At 40.8% G+C, this 22,336-nt stretch overlaps 1 protein-coding gene and 4 non-coding genes across 5 annotated transcripts; 1 reads left to right on the top strand and 4 right to left on the bottom strand.

The window, feature by feature from the left end:
- Window positions 1–6,006: 6,006 nt before the first annotated feature.
- Window positions 6,007–6,125, bottom strand: LOC124635619. Its single transcript, XR_006985040.1, has one exon. It is a non-coding gene; the product is annotated as a 5S ribosomal RNA (ribosomal RNA).
- A 1,045-nt stretch (window positions 6,126–7,170) lies between these two features.
- Window positions 7,171–7,289, bottom strand: LOC124635629. The gene has a single exon (XR_006985043.1). It is a non-coding gene; the product is annotated as a 5S ribosomal RNA (ribosomal RNA).
- Window positions 7,290–9,206: 1,917 nt separating this feature from the next.
- On the bottom strand, window positions 9,207–9,325 carry LOC124635570. Its single transcript, XR_006985028.1, has one exon. It is a non-coding gene; the product is annotated as a 5S ribosomal RNA (ribosomal RNA).
- A 999-nt stretch (window positions 9,326–10,324) lies between these two features.
- Window positions 10,325–10,443, bottom strand: LOC124635611. Its single transcript, XR_006985039.1, has one exon. It is a non-coding gene; the product is annotated as a 5S ribosomal RNA (ribosomal RNA).
- A 1,894-nt stretch (window positions 10,444–12,337) lies between these two features.
- On the top strand, window positions 12,338–21,543 carry LOC124633265 (peroxidase-like). The gene is made up of 12 exons (XM_047168445.1): window positions 12,338–12,561; window positions 17,311–17,450; window positions 18,099–18,263; window positions 18,465–18,655; window positions 18,913–19,105; window positions 19,251–19,451; window positions 19,538–19,682; window positions 20,059–20,215; window positions 20,321–20,488; window positions 20,616–20,817; window positions 20,935–21,040; window positions 21,323–21,543. Exons 1-12 carry the CDS (start codon window positions 12,431–12,433, stop codon window positions 21,510–21,512), a joined length of 1,989 nt encoding a protein of 662 aa, XP_047024401.1. The 5' UTR covers window positions 12,338–12,430; the 3' UTR covers window positions 21,513–21,543.
- Window positions 21,544–22,336: the final 793 nt, after the last annotated feature.

Raw genomic sequence — 22,336 nt, 5'->3', positions numbered from 1 at the left:
GTGCCGCTAAGCCCAAAAGCGCACCAAAAAACAAACCTCCGCCGCCTGTATACTTACAGGACAAGGCAAAATGGACCGAAGTGTCCAAGCTGTGTGTTGATCGTAAGATCAACTACAGATCGGCCTCCAATACCGGCAACGGTATAAAAATCGTCCTCCCTACGTCAGACGACTATAGGGAGATAACTAAAGCGCTAAGAGCGAGGAACATTTCGTTCCACACATACTCCCTCCCCGAGGAAAAACCTCTCCGGGTCGTCATTACCCGTATTCCGAAGGAAATCCCTTCGGATGACATTTTAAGTGACCTTAAGTCACAAAACATCCCTGCGACGCAAGTCCATAGGATGCACCGCGCCCGCAGCGGCCACGCCTTCGACATGGTGCTCGTAGTATGCGAGCCGTGTCCTTCTAAAATCCACCCGATTTTTAACATCAAATCGGTATGTAATTTAACCGGCATCTCAATCGAGAAGCCAAATAGATCTGGCATTGTATCCCAATGCCACCGTTGCCAACTGTGGGGTCACTCACAGCGCAACTGTTTCGCCCAGCCTAGGTGCGTGAAATGCCTAGGCCAACACGGCACCTCCGACTGCCCGCGACCCAAGGACCGCACTCTGTGCACCGAGCCTCCGAGCTGTGTACTCTGCGGCGCCTCAGGTCATCCCGCCAACTACCGCGGCTGCCCAAAGGCCCCAAAAACGTCTCCCAAGCTGGCCAAGCGTGCAAACGCCCGCCAGCTAAGGGAAAGCCCATCAGCGAGGCTACCTACCGCTCAACTTCCCGAGCGTCTCAGCCCACAACGGCCCTCCCCATGGAACCCTCTCAACCATCAGAGAGCCTTTCCAACCCCGAGGCCAACTCAGCACCAGCCAACTCCCGCCCCGGTGAATAATCCCACCGCGGCGCCCGCGAGCTTACCTCGCGTCCCTCCCGTCCTTCCCTCCGCGCCCTCCGCGCCCTCCGCGGCTCCTATAGCCGCCAAGCCCGCGCAAGCGCAAGCGATCGCGCCCTCTTCTAGCCCAGTATCAGCGCTCAGTTCTATGAACGTTATACTGAGCACGTTCAGTGTATTCACGAGCGACAGAGCTCAACAACTTTCGAGGAAGATAGTCGCCAGCAATGGCGACCTTATCAAACTCTACTCCGTTATGCAGGAGTATTCAGACGTCGCCCAGGCAGTTCAAAACCTGCCTCACTTTAGGAAATAGAAATGGATAATACATCCAAAATTAAACCCCATTCCCTTAGGCTTGGCTATTATAATGCCAACGGTATTCTCGGCCAACGCGACGAGATTTCCGCCTTCCTACAATCCCATAAGATAGACATTCTTCTCGTACAAGAGACCTTCCTAAAGCCGCGTGTACGCGGCCCTAATATAGCTAACTATAAGTTAATTAGAAATGACAGGATCACACGCCACAAAGGCGGCACGCTTATCTATTATAAAAGATCGCTACATTGTGTAGAGATCACTCCCCCCGACTTAAGCTGCATTGAAGCCTCAATCTGTCGACTAGCCATGTCCCAGCACCAGTCGATCACTCTCGTATCGGCCTACTGCCCTCCCACGTCCTCATCCTTTCAGTCCTACGACCCGATCCTTTTCACGAACGATCTCAGAGCCTTACTAGGCCTGAGCGACTCTGTAATAATAGCAGGCGATCTAAACGCCAAACATCCCGCCTGGAATAGCAACACTACTTCTCCAAGAGGCAGGTTGCTATTCAATCAGTGTGAATCCCTCAACTTCGATGTCATCGCTCCGATGCATCCCACTCACTTTCCTAATATAGTCGACCACCTTCCCGACGTTCTCGATGTAGCGCTCCTCAAGAACGTAAACTTACGTTTACATTCGATCGAGGTACTACACGAGCTCACCTCCGACCACAGACCGGTTCTTGTGGAACTAGCCTCGCGCTCAGGCCCACTCGACCCGGATCGCCCTCCTCCCACCCAGATTGTCACGGACTGGAGAATGCTAAGCGAAAGCTTAAAATCCTCCTCCGCCCAGTTAGAATCAATTCCCGATGAAATCAACTCAGTCGCTGACATGACGGGCGCGATCGGCTCGTTCACCGAGCACGTACAATCCACCGTGGACAAGTGTTCACGTAGAGTTGAAGCGACGAGCTTTCATCGCTTCAAGCTCCCGGATGACGTGCGTGCTCTGGTGACCGAGAAGAACGCGGCTGTCCGTGCCTACAGTACTTTTCCCTGCGACGCTAACAAGTCTCACATGCGTAACTTACAGCGTGCTGTAAAGGAACGCCTTGCTGAGATGCGTCAAACGCGCTGGGACAAGACGCTGAGCGAACTCGAGCCGACTCATCAAGCCTTCTGGCAGCTTCAAAGGAAACTCAAATCCGATGAAGTAGCTTCCACCCCGCCGATCAAACGCCCCGACAATTCCCTCGCCTTCGAGGACCATGAAAAAGCGGAATGTCTGGCCGACAGCCTCGAGGCTCAATGCTCGCCTAGTACCCAACCGGTCGACCCGGCTCACCTACTAAAGGTCGAAGCCGAGGTCGAGCGCAGATCCTCCCTACCACCGCAAGAAGACCCCGACGATCCCTTGCCTCCCGTCACTCCAGACGAAGTGGCAGAGATCATCAAACGTCTCAAACCCCGTAAAGCTCCGGGCCCAGATAGAATAACCAATAAAGTTTTCAAAATCCTACCCGCTTCCCTCGTAATGCTCATGACCGCGATCTTCAATTGCGCCATGACCCATAACCTGTTCCCACAGGCATGGAAAGAGGCAACCGTAATCGGTATTCCCAAACCCGGTAAACCAAAATCAGACCCGTCCAGCTATCGCCCTATCAGTTTACTCAATGTGTTCGGCAAGATCTACGAGATACTTATCTATAAGCGTCTCAAAGATTACGTCGAAGCAAAGAGTCTTATTCCATTAGAACAGTTTGGTTTTCGAACCCATCACTCTTGTGTCCAACAAGTCCACCGCATCGTGGAAGGTGTGAGCCACGGATTCCAACGTGGCCAACTCACCGGTACGATTCTCTTCGATATAGCAAAGGCATTCGACAAAGTCTGGCACAAAGGCTTGATTTACAAGCTTTACCAACTCGGTGTCCCAGACCGTCTCGTCGTCATCTTACGAGACTTTTTGTCGAATCGCACCTTTCGCTATCGCATTGACGGCACTCTTTCTTCGGCCCACCCTATAAAAGCTGGCGTCCCACAAGGCTCGGTACTCTCCCCCATCCTCTTCACGCTATACACTAGCGATATTCCTAAGAACAAGCATGTTCAATTAGCCCTATTCGCCGACGACACGGCAATCTACTGCTCAGGCCGCAGCCCAGCCGCCATAGTGAGACATCTCCAAGCCTATTGCAACACCCTAGGTGTCTGGACTAGGCTATGGAGAATCGAACTCCACCCCGACAAAAGCCAGGCCATACTCTTTTCGAGCCCTCGCCGTAGGCTTCCTCCCGCGCCCCCGTCAGTCACCATGTTTGGTAGGCCAATTCCTTGGAAGGAGCATGCCAAATATCTAGGTGTAATCTTAGACCAGCGCCTCTCATTCGCCGAGCACATAAGTAAGGTGCGCTCTAGAGCAGCCTTTGTGTACGGCAGATTGCACTTCTTGCTCAATTCAAAGAGCAAATTATCTCTTAAATGCAAGTTACGCCTCTACGTATCGTGCATACGCCCCGTCATGACGTATGCTTGCCCTGTGTTCGCACAGGCAAGCCATCGCCGCCTTCACAGAATGCAGGCCCTTCAAAACCGTGCTTTACGGAAAATCACAGGAGCTCCCTATTATGTTCGAAATGAGATTCTTCATCTCGACTTAAAAATCCCCACCATCCGCCAGTATATGAAGCGTGCCGCCATACGGTACTTCGAACGCGCTGAGAAACACGATAACTCACTTATCGTGTCAGCCAGTAATTACACTCCCTCCCGCATCAGTAGGATTCGCCGCCCTAGGCATGCCCTTCTAGAACCTGACGATGAGATAACTGTCCTCCAAGAGAGTAGTAAACTCACTAGTACCCTACACAAACACAAACCGCGTTCGTACAAACCTCGCCGCCGAGGTCCGCCGCGACGTCCCGATCTCTGTCCTCCCGACCCTTGCTCATCGAGCCAGCCCGCGAGCTGAGCCAGTAGCTTTAAATTCCCCATTCAATAATAATGATCATATGATCCAGCCTGTCCCTTTGCTGCCTCCCCAGCGACGCCCTAAGCCGAGGTCCGACCCCACAGGGGGTACCCTTAGCGCAGTCGCTTAGTTTATAAGTTGTTTTACGCCCCTGGCTGGAGGCCTTAAAATCTAGGCATCCACAGGGAAAAGTCCGGTTAAGCAGTACACGGCCTCCTAGGCTGAACTGCGAGATGCCATACCAAAAAAAAAAAAAAAAAAAAAAAAAAATCAAATAATTTCATGTGATAGCGTCATCTACCTCTGAAATAAATCTCTTTTATTCTAAAAGATATTCGATTAAAAAATTCGACAATTTCGAATTTTTTTAGGTAAAAAAAAATATTGTTTACGTGCTACTTTAGGTGTACATATTTAGTTTGTTATATATTGAGTTAGTTGCATGTCAGTTAATTTAATTTGTTATACCTATACTTAGAGAAGAAAGAGACCTACAAAAAATAAATTAGATCCCACCAAAAACATTAAATGTAAAAAAAGCCAATCCTCTACGCAATTCCTCCACCGTAAAAAGTTTTGAGATCGCATAGAAGCCAATTTAAGCCTGTTCTACTTTATTTGTAATAATAAATCAATATTTTGTGACTATATCAATAGTTTTGTTCACATTACAATAATACTGTCTTGGCCATGAGCACAAGTTAAAAGTCGCTCCTTGTAAGAATGTGTAAATACCATTGAATTGATAAATTCTATATGGACATGATTTTACGATTGGACTGATTATGGACTTGTTGGAATTTGAGATCACCATGCACTAAACATGCGCCATAGTACATGTGCAGTTCATTGATGTTGGATGATACTGACTGTCGGTAATTTAGTAACAATTGAATAAACTAAAAGTATTTAATTCTGTGATATTAAACTTCATGTTTGACTTTCACCTCTCCAAGATATGCTGTATTATATTTGTAGTTTATTGTGCTCATGGCCAAGTCAATATTATTGTAAAGTGAACGAAACTATTGATATAGTCACAAAATATTGATTTATTATTACAAATAAAGTAGAACAGGCTTAAATTGGCTTCTATGCGATCTCAAAACTTTTTACGGTGGAGGAATTGCGTAGAGGATTGGCTTTTTTTACATTTAATGTTTTTGGTGGGATAAAACTATTCTATCTTCATAATCAAACATATGAGTTTTTACTATATTGGCATTGGATTGTATCATTTTTTGTGCCAAAACAAGATCCACTTAGAACAAAAAACACACGTCGGTAATGCAAACAAAAACGTATGATCAAGCTAGTATTTGCCTGACCTTGAAACATAAAGACGGTACAAAACGTACAGTCTATACTTGTACACCACGAAGTGCGGTCAACAGCTCAAAGTTTACACAATGAGGTTCTATTTCATCACAGTTCTATTCTGTGTAATGAGTGTCAGCGTGACTACGTGCCACTCTACCAGTGATGGCGATGGTGACACGGGAGATATCGTCACCCAACCTCTACCTTCAGAGGCTGCCATACAAGCTGACCCATGTCCAGTGAACCTTGTGAGAGTAGGATATAAATGTGTACCTGTTGATTAAATTAATATTTGTTTTTTGGAATCGTGTTTTTTTTCTACGAATCATTATGGTGAATTAAATTATATGTATAAAGGTAGGTCTCACTGTAAGTATTAAGTGTAATAGTTTACCTTTGACCGCTGTGGCATGATTTCCTTTTCAACATGACGGTAAAAATATTTGAAGGTCGCAAGTGTACGTACTTCTTGATATTTAAATTAATTCATCTCAATAAAACCCTAGGAAACAGGAATTAAAGAAAAAGGGAAATAATTAAAAAGCCAACGTCACGCGGTATTCCCAGGCGGTCACCCATCCAAGTACTAACCGCGCCCGATGTTGCTTAACTTCGGTGATCGGACGAGAACCGGTATTTTCAACATGGTATGGACGTTGGCGACTGCTGAAATGAAATTACTATTAACTATCAGAGTGTATTGGCAGGCTGCCAGTAATTAATTTATTTCTGTACTGAAGATACATCGCAATGTCTCTGTAGAGTAATTAGGCTCGTACTCACTAAAACTTCAATCAGCATAAGATCATAGTACGCTCTTTCATAAAATAAACTGTATTTTTTTCTACTTTGTTGTAGTAGGTACGCCCCGCTTTCCCGTAATTAATTGAACCAGTAAATCGTGTCACTGACCTACCCCACCACCTTCTACTGACCAATGTATTTAATGACTCAGCGGTGAATATCCTGTTCTCAGACCTTTAAGGTAAGACAATGGCAGGTAACATCGTACACTTATAGGAGACATGTAAATAAAATATGCAAATTGAGAGTAAGTTCAACATCTCGTAATTTATGTCTGGCTTACACACTATTTACATACTCTACAATGAAAGCTACTCAGTTCTCTCTTATACAAATAAATATGAAAACACATAAGTCATCATCATCACACTATTCTACCACTTCACGGAGACCGAGAATAGAATGCGGTTCTACTTCGTCACAGTACTGTTCTGTGTTTTGAGTGTCAGTATGACTACCTGCCCTTAAGCCCAAGAAGAGAGCCGTTATCCTGAACAATTAAATCTGCCAGATTCGATGATCAAAGCTGACTACCTAATACCATGTCCTATTAATTTTGTCAGAGTAGGGAATAACTGTGTGCCTGTTGATTAAATATTTTGACAATGAAAAGATTTTAATAATCCAAAAAACCTATTCCAACATCTATAGCGCCGTAACGCCTTAGATTACTAACGATAACGTTAGACTGTTAGGTACTGAATTATGTATCTACATCTATCCATGTCAGTCTTGTTTCTCTAAGATAATTGCTTTTTATTACCCAGCCCTGAAACGATCCTGCCAGTGCTGTGAGATTTGAGTCACCGCATCTCTTGTACTCAATGGCTCCAAAAAAAAGACAGGGCTCATCAGATGCTCCAAATCTTTGTTGAAAGTCAAGTTAGGGTATTAAAACAAAAAGCCAACGTCACGCGGTATTCCCAGGCGGTCACCCATCCAAGTACTAACCGCGCCCGATGTTGCTTAACTTCGGAGATCGGACGAGAACCGGTGTTTTCAACATGGTATGGACGTTGACGTCTGATGAGCCAAAGTTGTTATTTGCTAGCAGTTCTGTTGGCAGTTTTCCAATAATTATTTACTTGTTATTTTGTCTGTACAAACAACTAGGTCTCTAAACGAGAGCGAATAATGCCCAGGAAGTGGGCAGACGTTGTATAAATACAATAATTTATGTTGTCCATGAATAGAGCGCAGCTATACAAAATTATGTTTGTAATCAACTCGTCGCTTTGTGACAAGTAAATTATCTAAAGCAAATTGTAAGCAATAAACATAAGTACATATATATACATAGGTATACATACAGCGTAGTTCAGACTCGACTTACTATTCCTCCACATCACTGCGGGAGCGAGAAATCCAGTGTCGAAATGAGGTTCTACTTTATCATAGTACTAATGTGTGTAATGAGTGTCAGCGTGACCACGTGCCAATCAACAACTGATGCTGAGCGTCCTCCGGATGGCGAGTTGGTTATTGAAGCTGCCACCCCATCAATTTTCAAAGCGGACGCCTTCGTATGTCCTGAACACTTTGTAAGAATTGGTAGCAAATGTGTGCCAGTTGATTAAATTATTTTTCCTCAATGGTGTTCTTTTAATCAAATCAAATCAAATAATTTATTCATTTTTATCAAATAGCCTGAAACTCAGACTGAGGAGATAGGCAGTTAACCATCTTTGAGATTTTTCGCGGAAGGATGGACGTACAAACGGACAGACGGACTTGCTGAAACTGTAAAGGTTCTTAGTTGACTACGGAACCCTAATAAGGAGAAAAATGCCCAGGAAATGGACAGATATTATGCAATCATAATGTATTACATAAATACAGCGCAGTTATCCAAATTATCTTTGAAATCAACTTGTCGCCGTGTGACAAGTAAATTATTTAAACCAAATTGTAAGTAATAAATAAGTGTAATACATATACATAGGTATACACATGAAAAGCGTAGTTCAGAGTCGTCTTACTATTAGCCCACATCACGTCGCGCAATTCAGTGTCGAAATGAAGTTCTACTTTATCATGGTATTAATGTGTGTAATGAGTGTCAGCGTGACCACGTGCCAATCAACAACTGATGCTGAGCGTCCTCCGGAAGGCGAGGCGACTATCCAATCTACCCCATCAATTTTCAAAGCGGACGCCTTCCTATGTCCTGAACACTTTGTAAGAATTGGTAGCAAATGTGTGCTTGTTGATTAAATTATTGGAACTCAATGGTGTTTTTTTACGGCTAGGTTAGCGGGTCGGACGGATGGACATACAAACATGGCGAAACTATAAAGGTTCCTAGTAGACTACGGAACCCTAAAAAGGGGAAAAATGCCCAGTAAATGCACAGACATTTGTGCAAACATAATTTATGCAGTTCATCAATAGAACGCAGTTATCTTAATTATCTTTGAAATCAACTCGTCGTTGTGTGACAAGCAAATGATTTTAAACAATTTATACCTATTTAAAAATGCACAGATACATAAAAGCATAGTGCAGTGTCGAAATGAGGTTCTACTTTATCACAGTACTATTGTGTGTAATGAGTGTCAGCGTGACTACGTGCCAATCAACAACTGAAGGAGAGCATTCGGAAGAAATTGCAATGTATCCCCCAGCCATTTTCAAAGCGGACGTCATATGTCCCGTGAATTATATTAGATTAGGTAATAAATGTGTGCCTGTTGATTAAATTATTGTGACTCAATAGTCTTATTTATTTTGACGCTTTAACGTAAGTATTACAACCTTTTTATAAGTCGTCATGTCACCTCAGCACAAATAAGGTGGAATGCGATGATATACTAAATAAATGAGATATATGAGAGAAAATGACAGGCAGATGATAATATGATATATCAGTAGGTTTTCTGTTTCCTGCCACGTTATTTGACAAAAGGATGCATTAATAATAAAATAAAAAGAACGAAAAAGCTAACGTCACGCGGTATTCCCAGGCGGTCACCCATCCAAGTACTAACCGCGCCCGATGTTGCTTAACTTCGGAGATCGGACGAGAACCGGTGTTTTCAACATGGTATGGACGTTGGCGACTGATATAGGAAATTACAATTTAGTATCATGCATATTGCATTGGCAGCTTTCCAATAATGTTTTATTTCTGCACTAAAACTGCACTTCTCCACCGGTTTTCGCAAGGACGAAACTTTACGATAAGTTCGATGCCGGGAGGGGAGTAACTTAATTTAAAGCTAAAAGTTATGGGCTTTCAAACGAGACCATAAACATTTAACTGTAAATATTTTATCATTAGCAATCGTTGTAATTGTATAGCGCAAGGGGGCGATTCCATTTTTTTGCTCGGGAGTGTAGTCTTCATATAAATTACATGACTAAAAACAAAATTACCTACATTAAATAGTTCCTATTTAAATGATTTTTCGTTTGGCTATGACACACTGGTAAATTGATCAATCCAAAATTGCTTAAATACTTCATACATCGTCCTCGAATACATTATAAAAGACAGAAGGCACTGAAAGCATTCTATTTTGCAATATCACGGGGAGTAGTGAAGACCTGACGATATGCCAATGAGGTTCTATTTCACGATACTATTAATCTGTATAATGAGTGTCATAATGACTACGTGCGTGGCCAGTGGTGACGACCCTGAGGCGGCAGAGAATTCTACTACCATAGAAGGAGCAATATTTGTAGGTGACCTGTGCCCTGCTAACTTTGTGAGGGTTAACAATAAATGTATTCTTATTGATTAAAGACTTCCGCAACGTAACTAAATTTTTTCTTCCTTCCCTCGTGCCGAAAAGTAATCTAAGCCTATGTTATTATGATAAATAATTTCCAAGAGCCACTATCTTCTGGTCGTCGATGCTGTCTATCGTAAAATAATGCTATCAGGCAATCTTACACACAAAATCATTACAACGGGGCATGACAAACAATTACAATAAATAGTCTTAAAAAATATATTTACACTCTCACTTTCAATAGGCTCTTTCAATGTTTTGCTAGTTTATGTATTTTTTAGCGAAAGGTCATAATAAGAGTCTAGGCTTAAAAGCAAAAAGCCAACGTCACGCGGTATTCCCAGGCGGTCACCCATCCAAGTACTAACCGCGCCCGATGTTGCTTAACTTCGGTGATCGGACGAGAACCGGTGTTTTCAACATGGTATGGACGTTGGCGACGGAGAAATTAAAGTTCTGATTGACTAGCAAGCAGAGCATATTGGCAGCTATCCAATTGCTTATTTCTGTATTTACAGCACACAATGTTTATACCTATAATCTATACTTAATATTATAAAGCTGAAGAGTTTGTTTGTTTGTTTGAACGCGCTAATCTCAGGAACTACTGGTCCGATTTGAAAATTTCTTTCAGTGTTAGATAGCCCATTTATCGAGGAAGGCTATAGGCTACTTTTTATCCCGGTACGGGAAGTAGTTCCCACGGGATGCGGGTGAAGCCGCTGGCAGAAGCTAGTCGTCTATAACTATGAAACTGACATAACTCTACGGCAGTATGTCAGTATACACCTCATCTATCAACGAAACATTTTTTCCTGTTTGTTGAAGAGGCGGTACTGGTCAGTTTTCAAACCACATTAACAGAAGCAGGCTATTACGACAATAACATAATCACTGCACTTATTTTTTCACATAACGTAAAAAGATATGCCGTATTATTTTCATTGTAAATTATGGAGCATTATTTACCTAAGGCAAATTACATTTTAATGTTTGCACACTACTTAACTTTAATCGATTTGTGGTTAAGCAATGACGTATTGGGAAAAAATTGTGGAAACAGGTAAATAACCTATTTACGTTTTATATAAATATGAAAATTATTCAATATCATCATACTATTCTGATAGAGTACAGGGAGTAGTGCAGATCTTATACAATGAGGTTCTATTTCACTGTAGTACTATTCTGTGTAATGAGTGCCAGTGTGACTACGTCTCATCTATCCAGTGACTACCATGAACCGATAGAAACAGTTTCTGGGGACATCACGGAGGTACCGACTGGAGTCATATTCGAAGTAAATGCATGTCCAGCAAATTTTGTCAGAATCAACGACAAATGTGTAGCTATTGATTAATATAATATGTTTTTGGATTGTTGGCCTGTTTCTTGTAATGTTTGGCCATTAGAAAATATGTTTTAGTTACAAATACAGGAAAATTGTCGAGATTATACTTTTTTTTATTTATTTTATATACTTACCTATTTTTCCTTCTTACCTTTTATATATTATTCGATAAAAGATCCCCCTAATATCAATGACCTTTTTTATAATAGTAGTGTAATTTGCTCAAACATTTTTTAACAGTTACGACATAACGATCATTTCCTTCTACTACATCAATGATCAGTTAAAATGATCGCATGAAAAAAAAGAATTTGTTTTAAATATCCTTAGTGATTTTACGCTTATTTGTTTCAATAATAGTGATAAATAAAAAATACTCGCAAAAATTGCGCGAAATCGGAAGCATATGTCTGTAGAACCATAAAACAGATATCACTCTTAATTTATTTCTATCCTAATGGTTATTCAATTCAGTGCAATGCACTTCTAATGCATTTTAATTCTTTTAGAAAACGGAAGACCGTAGTTATTGGTTCCTTAGTATCAGCGCATGCGCATGCAATGTTTCACTACTTATCATTCTTGCCGCTTCGATGATCTGAAGATACGTCAATAATTTGTCAAGTGTGAGTTTTTTGTTTGATATCTAGTGTGGTTACAAATAGCAACTATGTTTAACTATGTAATGTCAGAAGAAAATGCCATTCAATACCTACTACAGAATAACATAATTGCTTCATTAAGAGATGGAAAATGTAACTAACTTATGTGTTTCCTACAAAATAATTCAACTAAATACACAACATAGGTAGAAAACTCACGTTTCTCCTCACCTACTGAGAAAAATGCTAAAATTTGTCAATTAAGTCATTGCTAAGTTCCACACAGAAGGTGCAAAAAAATCCGACCAAACCCACATAATTTATTCTCCAAAGCGTGCAGCGATCCTAAACCATAATAAATTAGCACAATTAACAATTAAGTGATTAAATTTGCACAAAATAACGGAACAGCATAAATAAATGCAACAGATAGACTACTAGTTAATTACAGAAATCGTGTTTGTTGGCCGCGATGATCGTCAAATTTACATTTTATTTATTACTCGGCCATTTTGTGGTTTCCCAAGTGATATACGATGCGTATTTCGGAAAACCAGTTAAGGATGAAAGGGGAAAGCTGTTGGAAAGCTTGAATTTGACTACGTGAGTTCATTTTCAATTTTGCATATTAATTATTTATATTTTTAGTTCTTTTTTTGCTTTTTTTTTTCAAAGTAAGGTTTTTATTCACAAACTATTTACATTAATTGAAAAAAAAAAACTTTTTTGCTTGAATTTCTCCGTTGAGCTTATAAGGTGCGAATGCTAAGAGTACCTATGGATATTAGAAAACAGTTTTTTGTTGAAGTCTTGTAAAAAATATACAAAAACTGTTCTGATTATTGGCCATCTTCAAAAAATTAATATTCAGCTTCCATTAGAAGAGCTAAATTGATCACTTACATAAAAAAGATTTTCTGTTAAATAAGAAAGTTAATAATAATTACCACAGGTAAAACATAATAAAATTTGGAAACGCAATTAACCAACTCTTCTTTTATCTATTAACATGTTAGGTACATCTTCGATCCCAGGTCAGGCAAGTACCAATGCAACTTTTCTAAGTCTGTATGTACTTTCTAAGTATATCTTAGACACCATTGGCTGTGTTTCGGATGGCACGTTAAACTGTAGGTCCCGGCTGTCATTGAACATCCTTGGCAGTCGTTACGGGTAGTCAGAAGCCAGTAAGTCTGACACCAGTCTAACCAAGGGGTATCGGGTTGCCCGGGTAACTGGGTTGAGGAGGTCAGATAGGCAGTCGCTTCTTGTAAAGCACTGGTACTCAGCTGAATCCGGTTAGACTGGAAGCCGACCCCAACATGATTGGGAAAAAGGCTCGGAGGATGATGATGTTAGGTACATCTTAGTTTCAGTTTTATTTCAACATAAATAATAATTAATTTCTCAGTTCCTCAAAAATCTGTTCGGTTTAACCCACCTATATCAGTCCCATTGTCATCTTCGAACTATAGGCAGAATACATATATGTTGTGAGCAGGCCCGCCGCTAGCTGTTTGTTCGCCCGCGTGCAAAACTGATTATGCCGCCCTACGACTACATACGTTTTGTCAAAAAATATGGCGGATACAGGGGGTCCGGACCCCCCCCCCCCCCCCTCCGCCCATTCATATCCATGTTACAGTCCAACAGAAAAAAATATGTACATGCACCGCTCTGATTGCAGAAAACCCACCTACTTTTGGATAAATAACTATTGCAATACATAACATACATTACACATAACTTTTTATTTAAGTACTTGAAATGTTCAGAGTAGGTAACCTAAGCAGTCCTGGGTTAGCCCATAAGTAAACTAAGCAATTGCTTAGGGCATCAATGCAGTGCAATCATTACCCAAGTGGCCTCTATGTATTGAAAGATTGTGATTAACTTAAACTAACGCACTTAAATATCTATAACAATGTTTAAATTCAGTAAAATATGCTATTTGGTGGGTTTCCCGTTGAAAAGTCAACTTATAAGACACATGCCATATGTAAGGAAGAATTATGTAACGAGAATTTTTTAGTCTAAGAACAAAACAAATAAAAACCACTGTAAATTAACAAAGCAAAGTCAAAAAGTAAGACATGCACAGAAGTGAAGTGCAAAAGCCGCGAGCGAAGCGAGCGCAATTTTTTCCTTAGAGTTTTCTTGAAGTAAACATATCATAAAAAGCCATAACGGACGTGCGCGAAAAATATTTTTTCGGAATTGAATGCCTCAGCAATTAAACTAAGATAAAATGCGAAATCTGACATGGAGCCGCGAGCGCAGCGAGCGCGAATTTTTTTGGGGATGCAAAGGGTGAAACAGTCAAAATTGATAGGAGACGACCAAAGCTAGGGCGGCTTTTTCCGAAATTTTATTGGTTTAATTTTGCCGCCCCCTAAATAGCATTTGCCGCGCGCTACGCCACTGGTTAAGAATCTTTTATTTTGAAAATGTCCTTTTAACAGATGTACCTAACTGAAACTGGCAGTGTAAGTAAGTTCTTAGCGCTATTGCTGTGTTCGGAAATATTGAAATCAAATCATAAGTAAAAAGATATTGTATTTTTTAAATATTACGTGATAACTCGCTGGATTTGCCGCCCCCTAGGACGTGCCGCCCGCGTGCTGTGCACGCGCTGCACGCCCGCTTACGGCGGGCCTGGTTGTGAGCGAGCAAGGATTTTAACAAATTGTGTAAAGAGTACTCTTTTGACCCATTCAATACCAGGAGTGCTGTGGTTCGTAGGCAACTAAATCACGATTTTTTCAAAATTTAACCTTGTATTATGTAATTACTAGCTTCTGCCCGCGACTTCGTACGCGGATCCTGTCCCTTATGCCAGCGACTACGGGGTCAGCAAAATCAAAGATCTGAACCGTCTGATATTGAATTTTAAGGGCCCGTTGACTTGAAAACAACGGAATACGGATAAACATTAGAAACGTTCCATATATTTAATTAAATTGGACTAAACAAAACGCTGAGAACTGAACCGCAATAGGCGTGATCATAGGGATAAAAGTAGTGATTCTAATAAGTCTGCATTTAAGTTATGTGGCAAAAATGTTACACGTATTATTACGTAAAAAAACATTAAATAGATGACAAAGTCGTGGTGACTTAGTGGAAGTCGTGGTGGTTTAGTGGGTAGAGAACCAATCTCTCAAGTATGAGCGTGCGTCTTTGATTCCAGGTCTGGCAAGTGCCTGCCAATGCAACTTTTCTAAGTTCGTATGTACTTTCTACGTATATTTTGGATACCAATAACCGTTATTTGGAGGGGATGTTAAACTGTAGGTTCCGGCTGTCATTGAACATTCTTGGCAGTCGTTATGGGTAGTCAGAAGCCAGTAAGTCTTACCAAGGTATGTTGGGTTGAGCGGGTAACCAGGTTGTGGAGGTCAGATAGGCAGTCGCTCCTTGTAAAATACTGGTACTCAGTTGCATCGTGACTGGAAGTCGACCATAACATAATTGGGACAAAGGCTCTTGAGATAATAACGACAATAATAATGAGATATAGGCACCGCAGGACATCTGAGGCTGATGACGGGGAGTAGCAACCCCGCGGGGCTATACTATATGCTGAGTTCTCCAGGGAGAGTATCCCCCATCTCCGGCCGGTCGGAGTGAACCATGACGGGGGTAGGTCTCACGCCTCTGGCTTGGCTTGGCCGTCCAGAGTGGAGTCGCTAGAGCAGGATTAGTAGCCCTGCTCGGAGGGTAGGTGCCTCATGGTAAGCACAGGGAGCGCGTAATCTGTGTTTAAAGTCCGCCGAGGTATCCTCACGCTTCAGGTTCCCGGGGGCCCAGTAAGTGAGGTGGCGAGTCTCCACCTGCCATTTTTACATGTACCATTGACATCCACTAACATCCCATCACAAATAGCCCAAGTAGTTTCCCTCAATAGTTAGCAATAGTTTAGCACAGAACCGGGGATTGTCTTTTTTTTTAACGACGTCCACCGGTGAATGTCCTTGGGTTCATTTCTATAGTGTATAAAGGGATAATCGACGGTATTGTGTCACCATTTCATTAAAGTTGTCTCAAAAGGGCTTCAGCGTGTTGGCTTCGGCCCCACGTTTGCCTCCCAAAAATTCGGAACTCTGTAGTCCCGAGGTCTGGAAGAGACATACAAAATAATAATGAGATATAACGCAACAAAGTCGGAGAGTGAGGGCTCGTGACGCCACGTCTAAGTATGTAAAATTTGTACTAAGCAGTGACTTAACGAAGCGTTGTTGTATCTTCGTTATTATTTGTTTGTGAGAGAGAGAGAAAAGAAAAATACGTGTCCATTATTTTAGGATAGGATTCACCATACCTATTTCATAACATTCATTTCTATACATTTCAAGTGTAGTATTGCTCTTGAAGTTTCATATCAGGTGTTCCAGATCTTCGATGTTTATACATCAATAGAGAGTGCTTATCAGATTGAACCACTTTTGCTAAAACGTCATATCTTCATATGCTATAGTCTAGCTGGACTCCTGGAGTTCCACATCAGGTGTTTTACACCTTCAATTTGTATAAGTCAACAGAGAGTGCTTATCAGATTGAACAACTTTTGCTAAAACGTCATACCTCTATATGCTATAGTCTAGCTGGGCACCTGGAGTTCCACATCAGGTGTTTTAGATCTTCAATTTGTATAAGTCAATAGAAAGTGCTTATCAAATTGAACAACTTTTGCTAAAACGCCATACCTGTATATGGTACAGAGAAGCTGGGCTCTTGGGGTTCCACATCAGGTGTTCCAGATCTTCAAATTTATTATCTCAACTAAAAATGCTCATCACATGAAACAATTTTTGCCATGGCACCATTTTTATATCTCTTATAGTTTTGTTGGTCTGTTGGAGTTCTGCATCAGGTCTTCAAGTTTCGAAGATATATTATAGCCTATATGTTGACCAGGCTTAATACTGATACAACAAAGAAAAAATCATTGAAATCCGTTCAGTAGTTCCGAAGATTAGCGTGTACAAACAAACAGACATACAGACATACAGACATACAGACATACAGACAAACAGACAGAATTTTTTTTTTGGATTTGTGCTCCATCACTGTTTCTAAACCCCACCCAATTATTATTTTTTAAATATATTCAATGTACAGACACAGTTTTTTTACAGATTTATTATATGTATAGATAATTTTAATACCTCATAGACCAGCTGATTACCTAGCTTTAGGCGTGTTATTCCATTATTATCCGTGAAAACCTATAATTGGCTTTCTGTTTCTATATATGTTTACAACATTGTTTTGTATAGCCGTTGGTTTTCCAATAAATAAATAAATAAACATTGTAACAAACAATTCTATAGTGAAATTCTTACTATCCAGGCAATGCACAGTGCGGGTGCAACCATGCGACGAGCACGAGGGTCGGCGCATCGACGGCACCTGCGTGAACCCCAAGTACCCCTCCCGAGGCGCCTCCCCTACCCCCATGCTAAGGCTGAGGTCAGCCAAGTTCGGACTCGGTAAGATGGTGATGAAGCTTTATGCGAAAGGACCAACATTTTTAATATTAGGGAAAAAACTGGGCCTATGTTAGACGTAGTATTATGTCGTTGTCAGATTAAAATGGGTATTTTGTACAAAGAACAAAAAAAAATATTTAAAAATTCTTTTATAAAAAAAAAAGTCGTGGTGGCCTCTCGAGTATGAGGGCGCGGGTTCGATTCCAGGTCAGACCAATGCAACTTTTCTAAGTTTGTATGTACTTTCTAAGAATATCTTAAACACCAATGACTGTGTTTCGGATGGCACGTTAAACTGTAGGTCCCGGCTGTCATTGAACATCCTTGGCAGTCGTTACGGGTAGTCAGAAGCCAGTAAGTCTGACACCAGTTTAACCAAGGGGTATTGGGTTGCCCGGGTAACTGGGTTGAGGGGGTCAGATAGGGCAGTCGCTCCTTGTAAAGCACTGGTACTCAGCTACATCCGGTTAGACTGGAAGCCGACCCCAACATAGTTTGGGAAAAAGGCTCGGAGGAGGTACTTTACTTTTTCTCCGATTGTGTCAGATAGCCAGCCCATTAAAATATGAGAGAGTGGGAATTGAAAGTGCAATGTCTGGGCGCCGTTACTTAATACTGCTGATATTAACGAATACGAGTACATTTCAGGTAATAGCTTACGACCTGCCATGAACGGCTCCGAGCTACCATCAGCTCGTCTGCTGCGCACCAAGATCCTGAGTGATGGCTTCCCAGAAGACTACCAGTTCAATACCCTGGCCACTCACGTGTTCGTCTTCTCCATCGTGGATGTTGCTGACTTGACGGTGCTGCGTAAGTCTTTTACTAGTTTGGCCACCTTGATGGCTTATGTTATGTTAAAGGTAACCACAATATGTTCCATTTCTATAATTAATATCAGGCAACTTAGAACAGACTTGAACAATGTTTATGTTACTGTTGAATTGAAAACCTTGAGATACTACAAACAATACTTATTAAATTACATCTCATACTTTCTTCTTAATTTGACAGTTCGCTACGCTATCGCCAGCGACTGCTGCCTGGGCAACACGCCCAACCGAGTCAATCCTCTTTGCATACCCATACCAGTTCCTCAAGACGATCCCTACCTTCGGAGAACTGGCATCAGGTGCATGAACCTTACCAGATTCTCCACGTTTCAAGAGATGGGCTGCATACCCAACACCCTTCCTGCTGAACGAGTAAGTACATGAGTTGAGGGGATCCACCTACCAATTGGATTATGGCCCAATTGCCAGGGTTACGCTTTAAGGATTGAAGAGCATGACTTCCATCTGCCCCAAATGCGCTTTTGACACTCCAGATACAAAGGTGGTTAGTTTGAGGATAACAACTCACACTACTTATAAGCTTTAAAAAAATACTTTTAATTAAAAAATAATTACTTAAATGTGAGCTGATCCATAAAATATGTACTTGAAAATATCCCGTTCCACAGTACAATCTACCAACTCCGTTAGAAGACCTGTCAATTGTATACGGCTATACCGACGCTCGGGAGAGACAAATAAGAACATACCAAGGAGGACTGCTGAAGTCTGAAGAAAGAGACGGCGTGGAGAGACCACCGGGCACTTCTGCTATTTGCGTTAATAACCGAAGACCTATTGAGAACGCCTGCTATGAATTTGGCAAGTATTCTTAAGGGACTATTAAATACCTTTGACCTTCAAATCATAGAGCATGGTTACCTACTAATTGGGTGTCATTGTGCCAGATTTCAACCAACTGATATTATAAAGCGAATATTGAACGGTCATGGTGGTTGTTTTTCAGGTGACTTCTATGACGGGAACGTCCTATCTGGCATATACCTAACTGCGATGTGGTTCTACCGGGAACACAACAGGTTGGCACGTAAGTTGGCAGTGATCAACCCCTGCTGGGATGACCAGAAGCTGTTTGAGACCGCTCGCCAGATCAATATAGCTCAATGGCAGTATATGCTGTATTATGAACTGATGGCAGATATCTTAGGTAAGAAATTATTACGATTTTTTGGCTACATTACTTTCTTTGTTTTCAGATTATTAATTCGTAATCACTTAATACTTTCGCTTCAGGTCGAAAGAATGCCCTGGAGACTGGAGTAATATACGAGACGACTGGCTACGTCAATGATTTTGATGAGCACTCCAAGCCGGGAGTATACCACGAGTATCTGATTGGAACACGCTGGTTCCATACCTTCCAGGATGGAAGGACCGAGTAAGTCAATCATAGAATTATGTCTATACCTAAACATTTTTTGCTTCATCTCTTGTTTTCTCCCAGTATTAAATTAATTGGCAATAAAGTGGCGTAGATAATTATCAAAAGTGGACCTGGCTAGTACAGTAATTGTTAAAGATCTAAAAGACAATGTTGAAAACTCTCATTACCTCATTAACCAACATTTCTTTCAAAGCGTTACACATTAATGGTGCTTACAAACAGACGTAGTTGTAGTTAGGGCAGAATTATATCATTAACTTCGTTGGATAAACATTATTGCAATACAGTCTGTATTTAATGGTATAAAAAATGGCAGTGGAAGCTTTTAGTACTAATATTAAGAATACTAGCAATGATGATGTTCTTCCAGCCTATACAGCAAGAAGGGTAAATACCTTGGCACCCGCACCACAGTTGACGATGAGTTCAGGAGCGGTATCCTTGAGGTGAATAACACTGAAGCAGACCTGACACAGGGTGCTTTCAGACAGAGAGCGGCCAAGTTTGATTACACCATTGAACCTGATGTAAGAATACCATTCAAGAACGCTATTGTTATTGTTATTTTACTTATTACTTCTTCCATTAAATGAAAGTTCAAATGTAGTAGAGCTTGTGTGTTTTCGTGACAGATAGCGGAGCGTGTCTTCGGAGAATTACAATCAGCTTCAGATCTCAGCGCTATTGACATCATGAGGGGTCGTGACCAGGGCTTACCTCCGTACAACGAATACAGGAAGATATGCGGCTTGCCTGTAGCTCACAAGTTTAAGGACTTCGAAGATACCATCTACGCTGACGTAAGTATCCATACCATTTTCACCTAAACATAAGTATTATTTTTGTTTATCTTTCTAGACCTAACTTTTTCTCAAGTTGGTAACCATATATTATAGTTATTCCCTAATGGTATTATTTTGTCCCCAGAAAGTGGAACAACTCCGTCGTATCTATGACAATGAAGTCGATGATATGGAGCTGATGGTAGCCATATACAGTGAGAAGCTGCTGCACGGTGCCTGGGTGGGACCGACCCTGTTCTGCATCATGGTGGAGAATCTCGTCAACTGGAGAAGATCCGACAGGCATTTCTTTGAAAATGGACAAACTCACTCTGCTTTAACTCTTTGTATGTATCAAAAGACCAGAAAAATATCTAGAAAAAAGTTATTTATTTTTCTTTTTCAGTGTTAATTTGTCGAAAAATTAATTTATACTTGTCTTAAAAAATAATTTCGTCTAATAGCCCAACTGAACGAAGTAAGGACTACCAGTGTAGCTCGGCTGCTTTGTGACAACGGCGATGGCGTAGAAGAAATACAGCCCAAAGCTCTGCTTAACGTCAGCAAAAAGTAAGTCTTATGTCAATAAAGCTAAAGTCTATTTTCACTGCTTCAAGTTTTTGCACATCAAGAAATCATAAATACAACTTCGTTTCCCTATTTATGTAGAAGAAACTTTGTAGTTTCCGAGTATTCCATTTCTGCTTACAAAACTATTTTAAGTACGAAACTACAAGAAGGCATCTTATTATTGTGCACAAGAGGCAATTAAGTGAACAAGATTGTTCGTCTGTAGAGCCATGACCTATAAACTTGTTTTAAAATAAAAAGTAATGTTCTTTTCAATTCCAGGAACAAAATAGTGCCGTGCGATCACATACCGGGTATGGACCTTAATAAATGGCTGGATCCTACATGTCACCTGGATAAGAAAGACCAACATGACCACGTGACGAAGAAGGACCAGCATAGCTATGACTGGAAGACTAATAGTTATAATCCAATGTGGGATGGAATTGGGTATGGGTATAAAAAGAAGTAGTCCAGAAAATCAGAATAAATGAATTTTTTTTTTGAGGAATTTTCACATTAGTCAATAAAATTGGCCTTACTTACATATGTGTTTGATTTGCCTACTATTAATTATTTTTGCATTTGCGCGTGCAGCTCTTAAATCCAAATATGTATTGAGACTAGGTAAGTGTGATTTAAACCGTATCATTTAAAAACGAAAACTGGATTAAACCGAGTCCAAAATAGTGCTGACAAACAATAGCACCTTTTACTGAAATTCTTGCTGAAATCACGACTCTGGGAATGCAAATGAGAAATAATAAGTTAAGGATTATGGACTTTGGTACTACTACCAATGTTTTTTGTTCAAAGTCAAAGTCAAAGTATTATTTATTTGTAAAACATAGGTAAACATAAAATGTAGATCTTAAAATTAAATAAAATATTGCGCTATGTTCTGTCTATGGTGAGACGTACAAATATAGTTTGAAGTTTACGTACTACGTAAAATAAGAAATTTTTACAATTACATCTAGAATTAAATTATATCAAAATCTAAATTAGTCATTTAGGAACTCATCGACCGTGTAGAAACATTTCTCAATTAGAATTTTTTGCAATGTTTTCTTAAATTTATGGAGAGGTAGTATTTTAACCTCATCTGGAATTTTATTGTAGATTGTTTGAGGTGAGATGGTAAATATGTACGTGTAACCTTCCTTATAGGTAAGTGAAATAGTTTAATTTGACGTTATTACTAAATGAAATGTTATCTGACATCAGATCTGGCAACGTTATTAGCCAGATATACACATTTATTCAGTACACTCAAAAGGACACAAACATACACAA

Source organism: Helicoverpa zea, chromosome 1 (assembly GCF_022581195.2).
Source record: "Helicoverpa zea isolate HzStark_Cry1AcR chromosome 1, ilHelZeax1.1, whole genome shotgun sequence".
NCBI lineage: Eukaryota > Metazoa > Arthropoda > Insecta > Lepidoptera > Noctuidae > Helicoverpa > Helicoverpa zea.
This window is presented reverse-complemented; position numbering and strand designations above follow the sequence as displayed.

What these genes read in the sequence shown, in the direction of transcription:
- LOC124633265 (XM_047168445.1), top strand. Translation starts at nt 12,431, where the DNA reads ATGATCGTCAAATTTACATTTTATTTATTACTCGGCCATTTTGTGGTT. An exon ending in GAACGCCTGCTATGAATTTG is followed by an intron (nt 19,106 to 19,250) that starts GCAAGTATTCTT and finishes GTTGTTTTTCAG; the next exon opens with GTGACTTCTATGACGGGAAC. An exon ending in ATTACACCATTGAACCTGAT is followed by an intron (nt 20,216 to 20,320) that starts GTAAGAATACCA and finishes TTTTCGTGACAG; the next exon opens with ATAGCGGAGCGTGTCTTCGG.